The 20,353-nt window shown below is 43.2% G+C and overlaps 1 protein-coding gene across 2 annotated transcripts; it reads right to left on the bottom strand.

Moving 5' to 3' along the window:
* Window positions 1–650: 650 nt before the first annotated feature.
* Window positions 651–18,955, bottom strand: NDUFA9 (NADH:ubiquinone oxidoreductase subunit A9). Of its 2 annotated transcripts, none has more exons than XM_053387725.1 (11): window positions 18,832–18,955; window positions 15,997–16,161; window positions 14,192–14,289; window positions 13,947–14,038; window positions 10,899–11,040; window positions 8,387–8,489; window positions 5,453–5,520; window positions 5,233–5,309; window positions 4,345–4,440; window positions 2,244–2,310; window positions 651–922 (listed from the first exon to the last, which is right to left on the bottom strand). In XM_053387725.1, exons 1-11 carry the CDS (start codon window positions 18,893–18,895, stop codon window positions 749–751), a joined length of 1,146 nt encoding a protein of 381 aa, XP_053243700.1. In that variant the 5' UTR covers window positions 18,896–18,955; the 3' UTR covers window positions 651–748. The 2 variants fall into 2 exon arrangements, with proteins under 2 accessions (XP_053243700.1, XP_053243701.1); XM_053387726.1 differs by lacking the exon at window positions 18,832–18,955 and adding an exon at window positions 15,553–15,648 and having other exon boundaries at window positions 15,997–16,107.
* Between the last annotated feature and the right edge of the window lie 1,398 nt (window positions 18,956–20,353).

Consider the following 20,353-nt stretch of genomic DNA (forward strand, 5'->3'; position numbering starts at 1 on the left):
GGGGATTCCTCTTCAACCAGGCCTTTGGCTGATTCACATCTTCCACTCCTTTTAAATGTGTTTGTGAGACGAGGGAGGGGGGTTACTCGTTTTTGTTTTTTATTCTTGCTTTATTATGCATTTTGTGTTTTTATATTGTATTTTATGTCGTGAACCATCTTGAGATCTACGGATGAAGGGCGGTATACAAATTTAATAAACAATCAAAAGGCTGAAACTGTTCAGCATTGCTGGCACTGGTTTGGGACCAGCTGTAAGGATAAAAGAAGTGTAGACAAGCAACAGCCCTTGCAACCCAGCCTTGCTAATTCTGATACTGAAATCTGGAATTGCAGAATTCCACTGTATACAGGAGACACAATGCCTTTGTCCTACACACTGACAAAATTGAGTAAAAACCACTACCGCTCATGGTTAGGTATGTGGAAGAGAAATCAAAGGCAGTTTCATTTCTAAAGTATTTTTCCTCTGCTGATCTGGAGAGCTTAGCTCAATATTTTTAACATTTCTGAAAGTAAGGGACACAGATCCAATAGATACATACTCTTGAGCTGGGGTCTAGCACCCTCATTACGAAAATCTACAAAGGGACAATACAGAATTTTCTTGGCATATCGTACTCCTGAATAAAACAATTGACACCAGTATCGTAAAGGTTACATGATTTATATAGGGTTTTAGCTTTGTATGTACAGATTTCTTCAGAAATGAGTGCAGTGTAACCAGTCTGAAAAACTCCCAAAGTAGATTACATGTCGGTAACAGGCTTGGCTATTTTTGCTTCCTCAAGCTCAGCTTCCAGCCAGCGGAATGTGCGATGGCGACGCAGGACTTCAATTGCTTTCTGTTCTATGGGAGTTGGGACAATACCCAAGTCCTCCAAGCCAGGAAGATCAGGGAACTTCATGTCTGTGGTATGGAACTTCAAACAAAGAAGAAATGAGTGAACGGTGAGCCATCTTATAAGTCCATCTCTCACACAGCTGTAACTTTACAAATCAAGTATGCAATATTATATCTTATTTTTTTGGGTGGTTCTTTGGATTCCAAAGAGTTCATTAAGAGTTTCACATGAAACAGTCTGAAATCAAAAAGTTAACTTCAGCTACAAAATATACAATTAGATTTCCCCTATTTTAACATCTATCTCTTATACCTGGTCAGAGGCAAGAATATTTATTGAGTGTATTACCAAAGGACAGTTTGGATTCTATTTTCCTATCTGTGATTAGGCTAGAGTCACAATTGTGACAACTATTGTGTCTGGATTTAAGCTCAGTGTGTGCCTGGATTTAAGCTCCTGCACAGCAGAAGACATACCTACGGCTCTTTGCAAAGTTTCCACATTTTGCATTTGTCATATGCAACACCCACCCACTCTTATTGTGGGTTTGCAAACAATAACTTCTAGGGAATACCTGATCTCCGATGGACCCACCACCAGAAAGATGCATCCTGCTTATTAAGAAAAAAGGAAGGGTAACGGGAGATAAAAGACTAGAAAACAAGAAAGAAGCAGGAAAGAAAACTGCACTAAAGGGGAGGGGGAAACAGCAGCTCTTTGGGACCCCAGGGATTCCTCTTGTCTGGCGTCCAAACAATTCTCTTGTCAATCACAGCTCTGACATTGCTCATTGGCTAAAACACCAAAAGGTGGGAGCAGTCAGACAGATTCATCCCACAGCAATTGCTTAGAACGGTCTTTACAAATTTGCTTTATAACATTTTCTCTAGGACGTTAAATGCTTTTTTGAAATGAAAGCTCAGAGTCAAGGCTCCTGCTAGCTTTGGATCTGGTACATCTGTACCCCCTGCATCTACCTCTTGGCAGTCTTGAATGGACTCAACAGTCTGAAGCCGTCTTTGTTCATTTCCCACCCAAAAAATAGTCCGGCCCCCCACAAGGTCTGAGGAACAGTGGACCGGCCCCCTGCTGAAAAAGTTTGCTGACCCCTGATAATTGATATGTTGCAACTCAAAAGCTAAACATTTCTATCCCATTAATAAAATAAAAACTCCATACATATGTAATGTTAGAATGCATTCAACCCTAAAAATAATACTGAGAAAAAACACACAGAGATAAACATGTTCTGTATTCATATATATATATAGAGAGAGAGAGTTCTTATATTGATTATCATCCTGATATTTTGTATTAATTGCATTCTGTTCCGTTCTTAGCCACCTTAGGATTCGCAGGTGATAAGCAATAAATGAGATGAAAATGAAGGCAATCTTACCCGATCCACTTTGTCCCTTGTTATCCATGGCTCAAAAGGACTTATCTCAAAAAATCTTGCAAATAAGCTGTAATTCAAAGTGCCACAATAATTAATACCATGGCTGAACATAGGCAATGATCTTCTGTTCTTCTCTCAAATCAGCTAGTGAAGTTTCACTCGCTTCGAACTGCTCCACCAGACAAAACAGACTACTTTGTATTTATTAATTCTATCAACCAAAGTAAATGTTGAAAGGAAAAGTTAACTGAAGCCACAAGACACATGTGCTGAAGTTGGGCAAGTGCTGAGAGAACTGAGCTGGCGCATAAAGTGAGGCTGGGAGAGGACAGGACTGGAGCGGCTTATAAGTAGAATTTGACAATTCCCTTAAAGGTAAAGGTAAAGGGACCCCTGACCATTAGGTCCAGTCGTGGACGACTCTGGGGTTGCGGCACTCATCTCGCTTTATTGGCCGAGGGAGCTGGCGTACAGCTTCCGGGTCATGTGGCCAGCATGACTAACCCGCTTCCGGCAAACCAGAGCAGCACACAGAAACGCCATTTACCTTCCCACTGGAGTGGTACCTATTTATCTACTTGCATTCTGACGTGCTTTTGAACTGCTAGGTTGGCAGGAGCCAGGACAGAGCAACGGGAGCTCACCCCGTTGCGGGGATTCGAACCGCCGAACTTCTGATCGGCAAGTACTAGGCTCTGTGGTTTAACCCACAGTGCCACCCGTGTCCCTGAAAATGAAATGAAACCTGAAAATGTTGTAACAGTAATTTCTGTTCTGCAAGTCTCATGGAGGGCATCCATCATGTTTGAGATGGTACCACCCTTTGGAGTCCATATAGACAGGGCCAATTCCAGACGACTTCACCAGGTGGGATGGCAGATGGGGGGATGAAGGATTATGAAGGATATGATTTGGGTCTGCTGCCCTTCCTGAGCTTATTATTAGAGTAGTCCTTGAATCCATGTCTGCTCTTTACTGGATGAGACCTGCCACAAGGTTCCCAGCTTCCATTGCTGGAAAGGACTTCCTGGACCTGCTAAGTCATCAGTGCCTTGTGGCTACTGCATAACCTAGGTGAGGGCCTCATACCCAGAAAGATCAGGGCAAGGAATGAAGGAGGGAAGCCATGGCCAGGGTTTAAGGCACCTTCCCTAGGACGCCAAATGCCCTCTAGGGGCCTCTGGAGAAAGTTCCTTTTTAAAATGATGGGGAGGGGGATTGTTTCTTCTCAAAACGCATTACGGTTCCATCAGTGCGAGAAATGAGGTTACCGGCAACCAGGCAGAGGGTCTTCTCAGTAGTGGCGCCCGCCCTGTGGAACGCCCTCCCATCAGATGTCAAGGAAATAAACAACTATCTGACTTTTAGAAGACATCTGAAAGCAGCCCTGTTTAGGGAAGTTTTTAATGTTTGTTGTTTTATTGTATTTTTCATATTCTGTTGAGAGCCTCCCAGAGTAGCTGGGGAAACCCAGCCAGATTGGGGGGGTACAAATAATTTATTATTATTATTATTAGCCAGTTAAAAGCTTTCCTGAGAGCATTCTTGCTGCCAGTTCAGAGGTTCCAAAATAGAGTGGCTACTGCACATGCTCTTGCTTAGGGCTCTCTTCACCTTGAGTGACGGAAGGCAGGCAGATTCTCCTGGCACATATTTTTAATGCCACCTCCCTAATTTAGGCTGCAGAACCTGAGCCCAGACTGATTAAGGCTCAAGCTACACATGACACCTAATGACGTCCAGTTCTCCTCACTCCCAAAAGCAAGCATACAGCAATTGCAATCAAACTGACAGAGATAGTAAATAGAGAAGAGGGATGTCTTAAGTTTTTCTTCTCTCCCAGTCATCTACCTCCCAAAAACATTCCCCATCCCCAAACTACTTTGGGCTTGTGGAAAGAAACAGAGGTAACATCTCTTGCGTTCCCTCCAAAATCCAGGCCTAGTCCCCTGATGAAGAATGCAGCTTGCGCACCTGCTTTCAATGGCAGAGATGAACAGATCTGAGTGCGCACACAAGGGGAAAAACCAAACAACCAACACAGGTATAGTTGGAGCCTCAGAGGTAACAACTTGTCAACAAAAAACATATTAAGACTTACCGATAGAGAGGACGGGGCATAGGATACGGAAAGAAATTTCTGTGGAGTACTGAATAAGCATACTCTACGAGGTCGTGAAGGAGGTATCTGTTAGGGCTGCAAAGGAACAGACATTAAGTTGTAAATTTGAGAAAGAGGTCTTGGTCTAAAATGGGCTGCTGGTACCACCAGGAAGGACGTGTGACAGCCTTTGTTTTAGCCACGGTGGTCACTGGTAATGAGCAGCGTTCAGCAACCCCTCCCCCCAAACCTTAATTATGTAAAAATATAGCCCAAAGTATTGTCACAAGGTTACACGCCAATCTCTGCCAAGTGGTAGCAAGGGGGGTTCCAGGTGGTCATGTTTCCATAGGGAATCAAGAGGCAGCGAAGATGCTGCGCCTTTAAGAAATATGGTTTATTTTACACATACAGTGGTACCTTGGTTCTTGAACTTCTCACAACTGACTAACACAATATTCTTGTAAAATCACGCAGACTTTAAGGGTATAATAAAATTAGGGGTTCAGGTATGTGAACAGGGAAAACAGCATTCTCCCCAAATGCTTACACAACTGCCTTTTGAAACTGCAATTTATGGAAAGGAGCTACTGGCTGAAGTCCAATAAAAGAAGGTATCTGTAGTGAACACAAACCATCTAAATCAGGCTCCCTCAACCTCGGCCCTCCAGATGTTTTTGGCCTACAACTCCCATGATCCCTAGCTAGCAGGACCAGTGGTCAGGGATGATGGGAATTGTAGTCTCAAAACATCTGGAGGGCAGAGTTTGAGGAAGCCTGATCTAAATCCACTGCAGAGTTTTTAATAAAAACAACAGGGGGCCAGGAAATGCCTGTAGTGATTTAAGGTGGTCTGAGTAAAAATAATAATAGTAACCAACAACCTACCCAGTCAATGCATAAGTTTTTCCTTTTGAATCGGGGTCCTTAATAGCACTAATTATAGCCTTTGCTACATCAACAACCTATGGGATAATATTTAAGAAAAATTAGCATATATTTTAAAGTTACCTTTTTTTAAGCAAGGTCAAAAATATAACGAAATATATACAAAAGGAAAAGAGGTATGAAATATGTATCATAAACTATATTTTCCAACAATACTTACATAGATAGGCTGCTTCACAGTTTTCTTGCCCATAGCAATCATCGGCACGCCCCAAAACCAGCGCATGTCTGAATTAAGAGAGATAAATTATTGGAGGATAGAAGTGAGGCTGTTAGAGATCAAAGAGCAATAACAACAGTAAAAAGGTAAAGGTAAAGGGACCCCTGACCCTTAGGTACAGTCGAGACCGACTCTGGGGTTGCGGCGCTCATCTCGCTTTATTGGCCGAGGGAGCCGGCGTACAGCTTCCGGGTCATGTGGCCAGCATGACTAAGCCACTTCTGGCGAACCAGAGCAGCGCACGGAATCGCCGTTTACCTTCCCGCCGGAGCGGTACCTATTTATCTACTTGCACTTTGACGTGCTTTCGAACTGCTAGGTTGGCAGGAGCAGGGACCGAGCAACGGGAGCTCACTCCGTTGCAGGGATTCGAACTGCCGACCTTCTGTTCAGCAAGTCCTAGGCTCTGTGGTTTAACCCACAGTGCCACCCACGTCCCAGAATAACAACAGTACTGGAAAGTAAAGACCTCAAATGCACCTGAAGGTGACAGGAGAATTGCTGCACTAAATGCACACTGTATGAATCTCCTGCATCTGCCCCAAGAAAATGTAAACGCTTTAACTGAGGATGCTCAAATCTTTCAGGAAGCTGAAGCTCACTCTTTGGATACCAGCTACTAGATTTGGCAATTGAACATTATTGTTTAAAAATGTTATGCCAATGCATGGGGTGTCAGGAGAGACTGATCTATGAAGCTGGAAGTCCCTGATTCAAATCTTGTCTCTGCCATGAACATGAAAGTGGCCTCAGACAAGTCATTCATTCCTAGCTCCATTTCCCATCTCTACGATGGGTGTAATCTGTTATAAGGGTCGCTGAGATAGCACTGATCACTTATAAAGGAGTAAATAGTAATAGTAATAATAATAATTTGTTATTTACACACCACCCATCCGGCTGGGCTTCCCCAGCCACTCTGGGCAGATTCCAACAAAATATTAAAATACAGTAAATACAGTAAAATACAGTAATGATTTTTCATATCAAACAGTGTCATCAATGCTATGGAAATTATCTAGGAGGAAAGCACTGTAACTTAATTAACAAGCCAATCCCATGAGCTTATCTGCATCTCCCAACTTTGCATTTCTATCTCTTTCACCACACTCTACTGCCAAACTCCTGGAAGAAGACTAACACTGGAATCCTATACAGTGGTACCTTGGGTTAAGTACTTAATTCGTTCCGGAGGTCCGTTCTTAACCTGAAACTGTTCTTAACCTGAAGCACCACTTTAGCTAATGGGGCCTCCTGTTGCCGCCACACCACCGGAGCACAATTTCTGTTCTCATCCTGAAGCAAAGTTCTTAACCTGAAGCACAATTTTTGGCTTAGCGGAGTCTGTAACCTGAAGCGTATGTAACCTGAAGCATATGTAACCCGAGGTACCACTGTACATATCTAATCAGAAGCAAGTCCTATTGATTTCAGTGGGATTTGCTCCCAGGTAAGCAAATTCAGGATTGCAGCCTCAGTGAAAGCCCCCATAAAGAAAAGGTAAAGGGACCCCTGACCATTAGGTCCAGTCGCGGATGACTCTGGGGTTGCGGCGCTCATCTCGCTTTATTGGCTGAGGGAGCCGGCGTACAGCTTCCGGGTCTTGTGGCCAGCACGACTAAGCCGCTTCTGGCGAACCAGAGCAGCACACGGAAACGCCATTTATCTTCCCGCCAGAGTGGTACCTATTTATCTACTTGCACTTTGACGTGCTTTCAAACTGCTAGGTGGTAAGAACTGCTAGGTAAAGAAACATAATAAACCCATCAAATACTATGGCCATGTTGCTCCAAAACTGCATATTCATAAGGAAACTATCAATAGGAAGCCTATGTTCAGTTTATTTACTTACTACAACTACATGCTTCACTCACTCACTGTAATAATCTGCAATTGTTGTTAATACTTGTAATGAAAACGACTGGCATATATTTGTCTAGTACAATATAAAATACAAAAGGGTTAAAAGACACATTTTCTAAAAACACCTTCAATTTCAGAGGTCATCAGGTTCAACAATTTAACAGTATTTCCCAAACTTGGGTTTCCAGCTGTTTTTGGACTACAAGTCCCATCATCCCTAGCTAGCATGAGCAGTGGTCAAGGATGATGGGAACTGTAGTCTGAAAAAACAGCTGGAGTCCCAAGACTGGGAAGCACTGTTCTAGAAGATGAATTTGGAATCTTTTGCCAAATTCGGACTGTCTGAGATTCCATTTCGCCTGGGCTCAAGGAAATCTAAATTCCATTTCTAGAGTAAATAATGCACACAATTCTAATACATGGTCCTGCATCTCTCTGTAAATATGACAAAGATGGGCATAAGTGTGGGGGGGCGGGGGGGGGAGATCTAATAGGGAGGAACTCAGGAATATGATTTCGTTTAAAAAAATTAAAAATAAACCAAGCAAATATCTTCAGGAAGTTATACATATTCTGTACTGGCTTGGCATACTTTACACTCACGATGCTAAACTTAAGTCTCAGAAACAGATAGGATTTTCTGGTGGGCTGGAGCGAAATTAGTTCACTTAGCTGTGCAAAGCCCATGCAAGAGAATTAGGATTCTGCTATTTACAGGAAAGCTCATCTGTTGGCCCATGAATACAACACATTTCCCATGGAATAAAAGGTACAGTAGGCTAAAATCCAAACACATTCTTTCCTGGCACCATAACAAGTTGCTAAGATCTGAAGCAAAAGCTCAAGGATGATTGCTGGATAGATTTGAATAAGATCTTAATACAGATTTTCACAATTATTCTACAATTCTAATTAAGTACAAATGCAGTGTGAAGAGATATTCCATCCCTTGCTCTCTGATACTACTTTCTCTCAAGGAAACAAATTTTATGCTGCAAGGAGTGTACTTACTTGCATAATGGTTGAAAAACCTATCCTCTCTCCCGTACATTTCAGAAGGCTTCATTATGATGGCATCTGGAAATTCTTCCCTCACAACCTTCTCTCCAACGGCCTGCCATCGGGTCATTAGAAAGTGATTAATTTCCCATGCAAGTTCAAGATGCACAGTACTATGAAACTATAATAAAATTTAGAGATACCCTTCGGTTTCACATTGCATACGCTTGGGCTCTTTGGCATAATTTAATTTTTTTTAAAAAAAAAAATCCAGCCTAGGTTTACAAGAATATACAAATCTATATATTAACATATGGCAATGTAACAGTATTTTTTCTTTTCTTTTTTCATTCTCACACTTTCTTTTCTTTCATTCTTTCTTCCTCGTTCTCTCTTTTTATAAATGAAATTCTCTTAATAAAATATTATTATTAATAATAAAATGTTCCAGTCTATCGGACAGAACACATATTTAGCACCATGAAATATGTAACCTAGGAAACACAAGAATTAACAGCAAGCAGAATGAAGTCCGTGCAGACAGCAGGGTAACCACAATGAATGTAAAGACACAAAATCCATCAAAGGGCTTATCTACACTTCTGTTTGGGGACGCGGGTGGCGCTGTGGTCTAAACCACTGAGCCTAGGACTTGCCGATCAGAAGGTCGGTGGTTCGAATCCCCATGACGGGGTGAGCTCCCGTTACTCAGTCCCTGCTCCTGCCAACCTAGCAGTTTGAAAGCACGTCAAATTGCAAGTAGATAAATAGGTATCGCTCCGGCGAGAAGGCAAACGGCGTTTCCATGCACTGCTCTGGTTCGCCAGAAGCAGCTTAGTCATGCTGGCCACATGACCCGGAAGCTGTACGCCGGCTCCCTCGGCCAGTAAAGCGAGATGAGCGCTGCAACCCCAGAGTCTGTCACGACTGGACCTAAAGGTCAGGGGTCCCTTTACCTTTACCTTTTACACTTCCGTTTGCTCCAGCACTTTTCCCTAGGAAAACCCAGTTTAGGACTGAACTGGAGCAAACAGCAGTCAGGTTTTCAATGGATTGCCATTTGTTCTGATTTATCGCTAAAGAGCAGGTTTTCTAGGGGAAAGTGGAAGGACAAAGGCAAAGCTGCTCAGACCGGTACCTAGAAACCACTGCTCTGATCCATGCCTTCTAGGCCCAGGACAAGCAGGAGTGTGAATGAGCCCATAGACCGTGTCTTTCCAAAATTCCTCTTTGCAACCAGTAAGTGTACACAAATTTAAGTAATCGGAGTCACTCAGTTTTTCAAAAAAATGAATTGTTTTGAAATACCATATTTTTCACCCCATAAGACACACCTTTTTCCTCAAAAAAGTAAAGGGAAATGTCTGTGCGTCTTATGGAGCGAATGCATGGTCCCTGGAGCTGAATTGCTCAGGGGCGAAAAGCAGATCGTGCTTATTTTCTTTTAGAAAGAGGGAAGGGGGTGTTGAAACAAAACCGCTGAGCAGCTGATCAGCAAGCGATGGGGAGGGAGATAAGGTAGGCTAGCGATAAAGGAGGCTGCCTGGGAGTAGGGAGGTAAAAGCACATGGATCCTCAGGATTTTTGCATTGGGTCACCCCAAATTCACCATCAGATCACATAGCATGTCCATGGCTATAGCCTGCACCAAAACAATCATGCACCCACTGCTTCGTGGGGCCGCAATGGCACAAAAACGTGGTTACAAAGCACGGATCCACATGGATCCTCAGGATTTTTGCATTGGGCTACCCCAAACTCACTGTCAAATCACATGTCTGTGGCCACAGCATGAACCACAAAAATCATACACCCACTGTTTCGTTCAGAATATATTTTTTTTCTTGTTTTCCTCCTCTAAAAACTAGGTGCGTCTTATGGTCCGGTGCGTCTTATGGAGCGAAAAATACAGTATTTTTCAAAAGCAGCCTTACGGCATCTAGGAAATCTGTATGAAAGGTGCAGACATACACAATCACACACACATACATACAAATAATTACAGATGACATTGTAATTAATCATAGTAGAAAGTGAACAGATTAGTGTTAGCCACACATAAGAAAGGACAAAAGACACTCAAATCTATAGTTAACTTTCCCTACAAATTTAAACAAGAGTTTTAAAACTGTTCAAACACTACGCAAGCCTCATTTTGCTCTAGAAGAGTTTTTGGATTAGGAAATTCACTGAGTACCCTGAATCTACGTAATTATTACTAATGTGGAATATAGCGTCATAACTTAGCAACCAGGAAATCTCAGCCATAATTCTTGAAGAGTTTCTCACCCCAGAGGTTAAGAAGTCTCCATTCCTTATGTCCCCTCGAGTCTTTTTGTCACTTTCTTCCTTGTCAAACCTGAAACACCTCTTGAGGGACCAGCAGGATTTAAATATACCTAATTCCGATCTTATTTCGGCTTCCTGTTGGGACCGTTTTGGGTTTTTTTGCACAGAATACCCTGAATACGGAATTGCAAAACACCAACATCTAAAAACAAACACAAACTAATGGAAAACTTACTTTATTTCTAAGGTATTTTGAAGGACTTTTCATGTCTGCATTCAGATGAGAAATGTGAACCAAAGTTTCTATCCCAGCTTCCTTTGAGAGCTGAGCAATTTCCCTGGGAATATTAACAAAGACGTCTTCATACTTAAAGTTTCTGGAATAAAGCATAAAGAACAGAATAAAAACCAGGCTCCTTTCGAAATTTAGCAGGTCATCATATCACAGTCTTGATATCCGTCGTATTTACGGGACCGCTTCTCCTGGTCTGCCCTGCAGAGGACCTTAAGGTCCATGAATAACCATCGTTTAGAGGTCCCGGGCCCTAAGGAAGTCAGACTATCCTCCACCAGGGCCAGGGCCTTTTCAGTGATGGCTCCGACCTGGTGGAATGCTCTGTCCCATGAGACCAGGGCCCTTCAGGATTTAACCTCCTTCTGTCAGGCCTGTAAGACAGAACTATTCCACCTAGCCTTTAATTTGAATTCAGCCTGATCTTTTATTTCCCTTCTCTTCCCTCCCCTTCCCCTTTTATGAAGATTACCTGTTCTGAGACCCCACAGCTAATTCTCCCCTGGCCTCCTTGCTGGCCCAAGTAGGACTAATTCAGCCAGCTAGCCCTGGGGATTATCTAATGCTTATTAGATGGATTTCCCCTAAACTGATTTCTGAACTTTGAATTGTATTGTTATTCATGTTTTTATATTGTATTTTATGCTGCTTTTACAATTAAGTGTTTTAAATTTGTTGTTAGCTGCCCTGAGCCTGGTTTTTGAACCGGGAAGGGCAGGGTACAAATAAAAAATTATTCATTTATTTATTTATTGATAGTGAAGCAGAGTGTCTAAGGGTGCAATCCTAAAGGAGTACAAAACCCCATAACTCACCGGGTAGCCTAAGGTAACTCAGTCTCTTTCAGCAACAACCATGTGTGACTTGTGCAGCTTTGTGTTTTTGTTTGCTTTGCTCATTACGGCAAGTGTGCAACTGCCCTCTTGTGACCATGACAAACCCCAGCCTTCTTCTCAAAGTCAGCAGCTGGTCTTTATCTGCACAATTGGGGGATTACCTGAGGGTTATCCTCGCTGCGAGATCACATTTACCCGGTGCTATACCAGCTGCACTGGCTCCCAGTGGGGTACAGGATCAGGTGCTGGTTTTAACCTTTAAAGCCCTATACAGCCTAGGACCCTCGTACCTACGGGACCGCCTCTCCTGGTATGCCCCACAGAGGAACTTACAGTCTTCAAACAAAAACATCCTGAAGGTCCCAGGCCACAGAGAGGTTAGGCTGGCCTCAACTAGAGCCAGGGCTTTTTCGGCTGTGGCTCCGATCTGGTGAAACGCTCTGTCACAAGAGACTAGGGCCCTGCAGGACTTGACATCTTTCCGCAGGGCCTGCAAGACAGAGCTGCTCCACCAGGCCTTTGGCCAAGGCACAGCCTGACTCCCTCCTTTGGCAATCTTCACAGAACTCTAGCCCAATGGTTGCCATCAATTTGATTTGAATTAATTTTATAATGAAATGATTTTAGAATGTTGTACTATTTTATTGTTGTTAGCCGCCCTGAGCCCAGCTTTGGCTGGGGAGGGCGGGATATAAATAAAATTATTATTATTATTATTATTATTATTATTATTATTATTATTATTTATTCTCCATGGGACAGTCCACCCTTTATATATCTGAAGATGGCTATCCTATCTCCTCAGATACCTAAAGGGTTGTCATGTTTCTTCATCTTCCACAGATACAGTGGTACCTCGGGTTACATACGCTTCAGGTTACATACGCTTGAAGTTACACACTCCGCTAACCCAGAAATAGTGCTTCAGGTTAAGAACTTTGCTTCAGGCTAAGAACAGAAATCGGGCTCTGGCGGCTCGGCGGTAGCAGGAGGCCCCATTAACTAAAGTAGTGCTTCAGGTTAAGAACAGTTTCAGGTTAACAACGGACCTCTGGAACGAATTAAGTACTTAACCCGAGGTACCACTGTACAGCAGTTTCTTTCATGCGCAAAAGATGAAGGAATCTGAGCAGACAAGAAGGTATGAGAACTGTACATGCTTACGGTATATGGGGTTGTAATAATAATAATAATAATAAATTTTATTTATATCCCACCCTCCCCAGCCGAAGCCGGGCTCAGGGCGGCTAACAACAATAATTGTAATTGCCTAATACTGTCAATTTCTGTGTCTGAGAGAGGAAAGGTGCAGCTAAAGTCTTTTAAGTTTTGCCTCAAGAAGTATATCACTCATTTTAGACTTCATAAGTGGGTTACAGTTTTCCATTCAAAAACGTCTGTGCCAGGGGAATAAACTTTCCTCGTGCTTCCCCCCGGGTCTTCGTCTCGCTAGCTTGCATCCACAAAGAACATGTAAGGCGTAAGAAACAGGTCTTTTCTTTGGAAAAAAAAATCAGACAGGACCCTAAAACCTCATACAGTTTTAGTTTTCTCTTTCTAGAAGAAAAAATTATGATACAGTGGTACCTCTGGTTGCGAAGGGGATCCGTTCCGGAGGCCCGTTCGCAACATGAAAAGGGCGCAACCCACAGCTGCGCGTCTGCGCGTGACGTCATTTTGTGCTTCTGCGCATGCGCAAGTGGCGAAACCCGGAAGTAACCCTTTCCGGTACTTCAAGGTGATCGCGGGACGTAACCTGAAAGAACATAATGTGGTGGTTCCCTCGCTGTGAGAAGTGAGGTTACAGGGAACCAGACAGAGGGCCTTCTCGGTAGTGGCGCCTGCCCTGTGGAACGCCCTCCCTTCAGATGTGAAGGAAATAAGCAGCTATCTTCTCTTTAAAAGACATCTGAAGGCAGCCCTGTTTAGGGAAGTTTTTAATATTTAACGCTGTACTGTTTTTAACACTTGATTGGGAGCCGCCCAGAGTGGCTGGGGAAACTCAGCCAGATGGGCGGGGTATAAATAAATTATTATTATTATTATTATTATTATTATTATTATTATTATTATTATTATTACATGAGGTATGACTGTAACTATCGTCAGTCTATGTGACCTCAATCTATCCAAGAGAGCCAAAGAAGAAAGTTACCTTGTTTCCCACTCTTTGCCAACAAGATTGATGACTACATTGCTGTGCTCAAGAGCTCTTCGTGTAGAATCTTTGTCACGCGGATCCCATTCCTGATAGCCACAGCACAAATCAAGAGAGAAATGAAATAAAGTACAAAAAACCTTTCAGGAAGATATTATTTATGGCCCATACCAAACTTTCAACTATTTAGCAAGTGATCCTAGCCAATCATGAACCAGACTGGATTATTACAAAGAGCATACCATGAACAGGATCTGTCCCAGGTCACCCATGGGTCGAAGGTACATGATGTCATAAGGCTCACAGCGATATGGGACGATGACTTGGGAGCCAATACGCCCTAAAATTAGAAAGGGGTTTTAAAAGGAGAACTAGGGCATGATATCAATTGAGGATGTTCTATTTTAAGCACTCGGAAAACATCAATGCTTGGCTATATAACTCTACCTGCTGTAATCAATACAATAACTTTAATTCTTTAATGGTGTTTTCAAAGGGGCTTCATGGAAGCCACAATCGTAACACTACATAACCTACAGCAGGGGTCAGCAAACTTTTTCAGCAGGGGGCCGGTCCAATGTCCCTCAGACCTTGTGGGGGGCCAGACTATATTTTGGGGAAAAAAATATGAACGAATTCCTATGCTTCACAAATAACCCAGAGATGCATTTTAAATAAAAGGATACATTCTACTCATGCAAAAACATGCTGATTCCCGGACCGTCCGTGGGCCGGATTTGGAATGCAATTGGGCCAGAACCGGCCCCCGGGCATTAGTTTGCCTATCCATGCCCTACAGACATTTTAATTTTGGTTTCACAGCTTCCCACGACACAGCAAGCTACTCTGGAAACTGGGGGAAATTTCAAAAGGGAACAGGGGAAAGGAGCAGCTGGATCTACTTGATTGATTGACCTATTTAAAATGTTTTTAAAAGTCTGTTCCCCTGCTGGGAGTAACTCAAGTTCATGAACACACTTAAAAGATGTCAGTTGCAAAACCAACATGGTGTTATTGGTTTTGGGGTGGGTGTAAATTAATAAATGGTAGGATTTTGATTATTTGATTATTATTAATGCAGAGGCATTAACATGACAAAAGGTTTGATGGCCCATTTTAGAGGACTCTTGGGCCTGCAGGGACAGAGGTTGCCAAGGTGATGGGTGTGAGAGAGAAAGGTAACAAGAAAAGTGTATTTAGCAAGGTGTGCAGGGAAGAAGATGGGGAAACAGAGACAGAGACCCATCTTGGGCAGGCTGGAAAAGATGCCTTGGACTCCAGAGCTGCACTGCTGTGGAGAACAATACCGTGCTGGAAGATCTGTACTCCCTCTAGACTGAATGTGTAAATATGTGAATCATAGAATCATAGAGTCGGAAGAGACCACAAGGGCCATCGAGTCCAACCCCCTGCCAAGCAGGAAACACCATCAGAGCACTCCTGACATATGGTTGTCAAGCCTCTGCTTAAAGACCAATAAATCGTATTTTGGCAGAGATTGAAGGTAGCATTCAACCTTTGTAAGGGGGGTGGAGCCTTTAAGAGGTGGACTCAGAGAAGGAAATCCTCACTTAGTACAGGTGATAAAAGGGTTGAAAACTACCATCTTGAACCATCATGGCTCCTTGGGGATTTAGCCTGTTTCCCATCCCTATCTGCCACCAGCATCTTGACCGAAGGTCATTCATTTTTCATCGTACTTGAAATAGGTAACAGAAAGAAAAAAGAAGTTTGGTATTTAGGCACACAGTAACTATTGGTACATTTAGTGAACAGCAAGGCATGCAATCAGCTACAATGGGTCAAGACCTTCACATTTCAAATATGTGTAAGCAGTACAAGATGTTGAGTCCCAGGTCCCAGGGTCAAGCAACACTAGGAGGAATCGTAGACCTGCAGAGTTGGAAGGGGCCCAAAGGGTCATCCAGCCCAACCCCTAAGCTTTGTGAACTTACACAGTGGTTTACATCTTGCAAGAGACACTATATCAGATTCACTTTCCTGTTAAATATCCAGACATCTCAAATTTAGTTTTGGAGAAAATTACCCAGGCGATTGACGACGTATCGTCCCAGGAAGCCTGTAGCCCCAAAGACAGTAGCCGCAATGCCACTGACAGAGGAGCGCCCACTCCTTCCATGAGGAATCACCAAGTGATGAACTTGACGGTCTTGCTGGACAACAGGAAATGCAGCTGGAGAAGCACCATAGCCTAAAATACAAGAAAATGGAAGCAATACATGAATAATAATCATAATAATAATTTATTATTTATACCCCGCCCATCTGGCTGGGTTTCCCCAGCCACTCTGGGCAGCTTCCAACAAAACACTAAAATACAATAACCTATTAAACATTAAAAGCTTCCCTAAGCAGGGCTGCCTTCAGATGTCTTCTAAAAGTTTGGTAGTTATTTTTTCTTTGACATCTGATGGGAGGGCATTCCACAGGGCAGGTGCCACTACCGAGAAGGCCCTCCGCCTGGTTCCCTGTAACTTGGCTTCTCGCAGCGAGGGAACCGCCAGAAGGCCCTCGGCGCTGGACCTCAGTGTCCGGGCAGAACGATGGGGGTGGAGACGCTCCTTCAGGTATACTGGACCGAGGCCGTTTAGGGCTTTAAAGGTCAGAACCAACACCTTGAATTGTGCTCGGAAACATACTGGGAGCCAATGTAGGTCTTTCAAGACCGGTGTTATATGGTCTCGGTGGCCACTCCCAGTCACCAGTCTAGCTGCCATGTTCTGGATTAGTTGTAGTTTCCGAGTCACCTTCAAAGGTAGCCCCACATAGAGCGCATTGCAGTAATCCAAGCAGGAGATAACCAGAGCATGCACCGCTCTGGCGAGACACTCTGTGGGCAGGTAGGGTCTCAGCCTGCGTACCAGATGGAGCTGATAAACAGCTGCCCTGGACACAGAATTGACCTGCGCCCCCATGGGCAGCTGGGAGTCCAAAATGACTCCCAGGCTGCACACCTGGTCCTTCAGGGGCACAGTTGCCCCATTCAGGACCAGGGAGTCCTCCACACCTGCCCGCCCCCTCCTCAAAAACATGCGGGTGGCACTGTGGGTTAAACCACAGAGCCTAGGGCTTGCCGATCAGAAGGTTGGCGGTTCGAATCCCCGCAACGGGGTGAGCTCCCATTCCTCAGTCTCTGCTCCTGCCAACCTAGCAGTTCAAAAGCATGAAGTGCAAGTAGATAAATAGGGACCGCTCCGGCGGGAAGGTAAACGGCGTTTCCGTGTGCTGCTCTGGTTCGCCAGAAGCGGCTTCGTCATGCTGGCCACGACCCGGAAGCTATACGCCGGCTCCCTCGGCCGATAAAGCGAGATGAGTGCCGCAACCGCAGAGTCGGCCACGACTAGACCTAACAGTCAGGGGTCCCTTTACCTTCAGTAGCTTAGGGCCTCATCAAACCAAAACCCGGCCCTGCCTCTGAGACTGTCCAACTGCCCTACCAGACACCGTTGAGGGAGTCTGGGAGGTTTTATTCGGATGAATAAAGCCAATAAACAAGGGAAAGTTGGGGGCAAGGAGGGAAGGTATGTGTATATTTACAGTGGTACCTCGGGTTAAGTACTTAATTCGTTCCGGAGGTCCGTTCTTAACCTGAAACTGTTCTTAACCTGAAGCACCACTTTAGCTAATGGGGCCTCCCGCTGCTGCCGCGCCGCCGGAGCACTATTTCTGTTCTCATCCTGAAGCAAAGTTCTTAACCTGAAGCACTATTTCTGGGTTAGCGGAGTCTGTAACCTGAAGCGTATGTAACCTGAGGTACCACTGTACTGTTAAGAACGTCTTACATTCTTTCCATTCTTCTCCCCTTGCACAGGAATAGGAGACGCTTGAACAATCTTTACTTCTCCAAATTTTGCAGTGCTGCTCTCCAACCAAACAACATTCACAAAAATGCATACATTAGAGGCAAGTGCACCAAAAGAAAAAAAAGAATATATATTTGTGAAAATAACATGCGGAAATGCATCACGTTAGGGGAAACGTCTCGCAGAAATGTGAACATTAGACAAAAATGCATATAAAAAATGTGTTTGTTGTGAGAAATTTCCCCTAAAATGCTGGAGACTTTTCATAAGGATTAATTTTATTTAATTTACTTCTTTTTTACAAATCGCAGCAGAAATGTGGAGAACTGTAAGACTGGAAAGATGAGAAACGGAAGGAAGTGAAACCGACCAATTATTCTGGGGGTTGGATTGAAATTAAGTGGTCTCTAGCTGCTATGGTAAAAGAATATGGAAGAAATGGTTTTGTATAAGTAATGTTTAAACCACAGTAATTCAAGAAGTTGAATAGAAAACAAGGTGCTAGTTAACTGTAATGCTAAGAGATCAGGATTTGCTGGACAAATAATTTGAACTAGAAAACAAGATGGGGAGGTATGAGGAAGTCAAGGAAGTATGTTATTGAAAACAGGTTGTGAAATTTATGTGTTTTTAATATTTTTATGTTTTCTTCTTTCGTTTGTATAAAATTGAAAACTCTAATAAATATCTTATATAAAAAAAATTAAGAAACCGACCAATTATTCTATCCCTAGTGAATTATTCTATCCCTGTAAATAAAAAGAAGCGAGAAGCGGCCTTCGGGATTTTGCCACAGAGCCTTCCCTTAGAAGTGTCCCGCTGCCTCTCGCCTAGCAGAGGGAAGGCGCCTGCCTCAGACTCCAGTGGCAGGGAGTTCCGAAGGGCAAGCTTCCCAAAGAGGAGGCGCGTCGCCCAGGGGGACCTCGCAGGACCGCCGTGACCTTCCCGAAGGGCGGCCCCTCGGCGGCGAGGAGACCCCCGCTCTCCCCCCTCCCCCCCCGGCTACGAAGAGGGAGGGACCCCCCCCATTCGCCGCCCCCGCCGCCCCCGCCTCTTACCCGCCCTCGGAGGAGTCAGGAGGGCCCTGCAGGGGAGCCGGGAGACCCGAGCGGAAGCCGCCATCTTGCCCCCGTCGCCTCGCCCCGCCCCGCTACGGGTGCCGCGCGAGGCCAATCGACGAGCGATCGAAGGGAAACGGCCTCTCCGAAAGCGCGTCGGGCGGGGACGACAGAGCGCGCAGGAATTGATCTGCGGGTTTTCGACAGGGCGGGCGGGCGAATCTGTTTTCGGTGTTTTTTTTTTAATAACAATAAACGACGGAATTGGGGTGCGTTATTTTATATGAGGCACAGGTATCAAAGAAGGGCCAGCATCTTGTTCTATTTTGTTTTATTTTTATATTATTATTATTATTATTATTATTATTATTATTATTATTATGCAGTTTTATCATTTAGGTAACTGATGCACATTAATAATAATAATAATAATAATAATAATAATAATAATAATAATAATTTATAGGTTGGGTTTCCCCAGTAGTATTTCTGAAAATATAAAATGCAGAATACAGGACTATAAGGTGTTTCCTAACATTTTAATGGAATTTGAGTTTCAGAAGGGGGGGAGGGAATCAAAGACACTCTCGCCATCAGTGTAAAGGACTTTCTAAATTATTTACTTTCTACAAAAAATGACTAAACCTAAAGTTACCCAAAATCAAAGGGAAGGCCTTAAGACATGAGCATAGCAGAAGATGAAATAAAATGAACAATTAGGAAGCATCCATCGCCAGGTGAAAATGACAGGTGAATTTTATAAATAAATAAAAACCCCTATATTAATATTTTGATTCCAAATTTAGAACTACTTTTTAAATAATTACTGGAAGATGAACCTATTACATACGCCTGGTGGAAATCTAGAATAATATTACTTTTGAAATCAGGTAAATATCCCAGTTGTATGGATTGTTGTAATTAATCAAAATGTGGAAATAGGTTTTTAAAGTTTGATAGGTAGACTAAGTCATATAGCGCCTAAGGTTATTAATTTGAATAATTAAATCAAGGCAGATAGCTGACTCTATAAGGGGAGTATTAAATATAATTAATCACTGCAGCACTCCTACAGTGGTCCTTTCTATTCAAGCAACCAAAGCTTTTAATAAAGTTAATTGAGATTTTCTTAAAAGATTATTAAAATTTCAGAAATTTGGCCCCCCAAAAATATAGGAATCATTAATCAACTTTAAAGCAACAGTTTGGCTCATCTTCATATCAATGACAGGGATTGTAATATTTTTTTCAAATTCTAATGGTATTAAACAAAGCCTTATCTCCACTTTTATTTGCTTTTTATCTAGAACCTCCTGCTGAACTATAATGACCCAGAAGTAGAGAATATCCAAATAAATCGCACGCAACACTGTATTTGAATATTTGCTTATTCTTTTATTATTAACAAATCATGGACAATCAACAAAGTAATCTATGTCTTTGATTTCGGATTTTGGCAGACGGTCGGGTCTTCAAATAAACTTAAAAGATATCAGAAATACTACGTTTGAACAGAAACGGT

The sequence above is a fragment of the Podarcis raffonei genome, chromosome 5 (assembly GCF_027172205.1).
Source record: "Podarcis raffonei isolate rPodRaf1 chromosome 5, rPodRaf1.pri, whole genome shotgun sequence".
Taxonomy (NCBI): domain Eukaryota; kingdom Metazoa; phylum Chordata; class Lepidosauria; order Squamata; family Lacertidae; genus Podarcis; species Podarcis raffonei.

Bases quoted from the DNA above. Each gene is read 5' to 3' on its own strand.
- NDUFA9 (XM_053387725.1), bottom strand. From the start codon at position 18,895: ATGGCGGCTTCCGCTCGGGTCTCCCGGCTCCCCTGCAGGGCCCTCCTG. The intron at 16,162-18,831 runs GTAAGAGGCGGG...CTTGTATTTTAG, and splicing joins CCTGACTCCTCCGAGGGCGG to GCTATGGTGCTTCTCCAGCT. The intron at 8,490-10,898 runs GTAAGTTTTCCA...ACCCGATGGCAG, and splicing joins CAAAATACCTTAGAAATAAA to GCCGTTGGAGAGAAGGTTGT.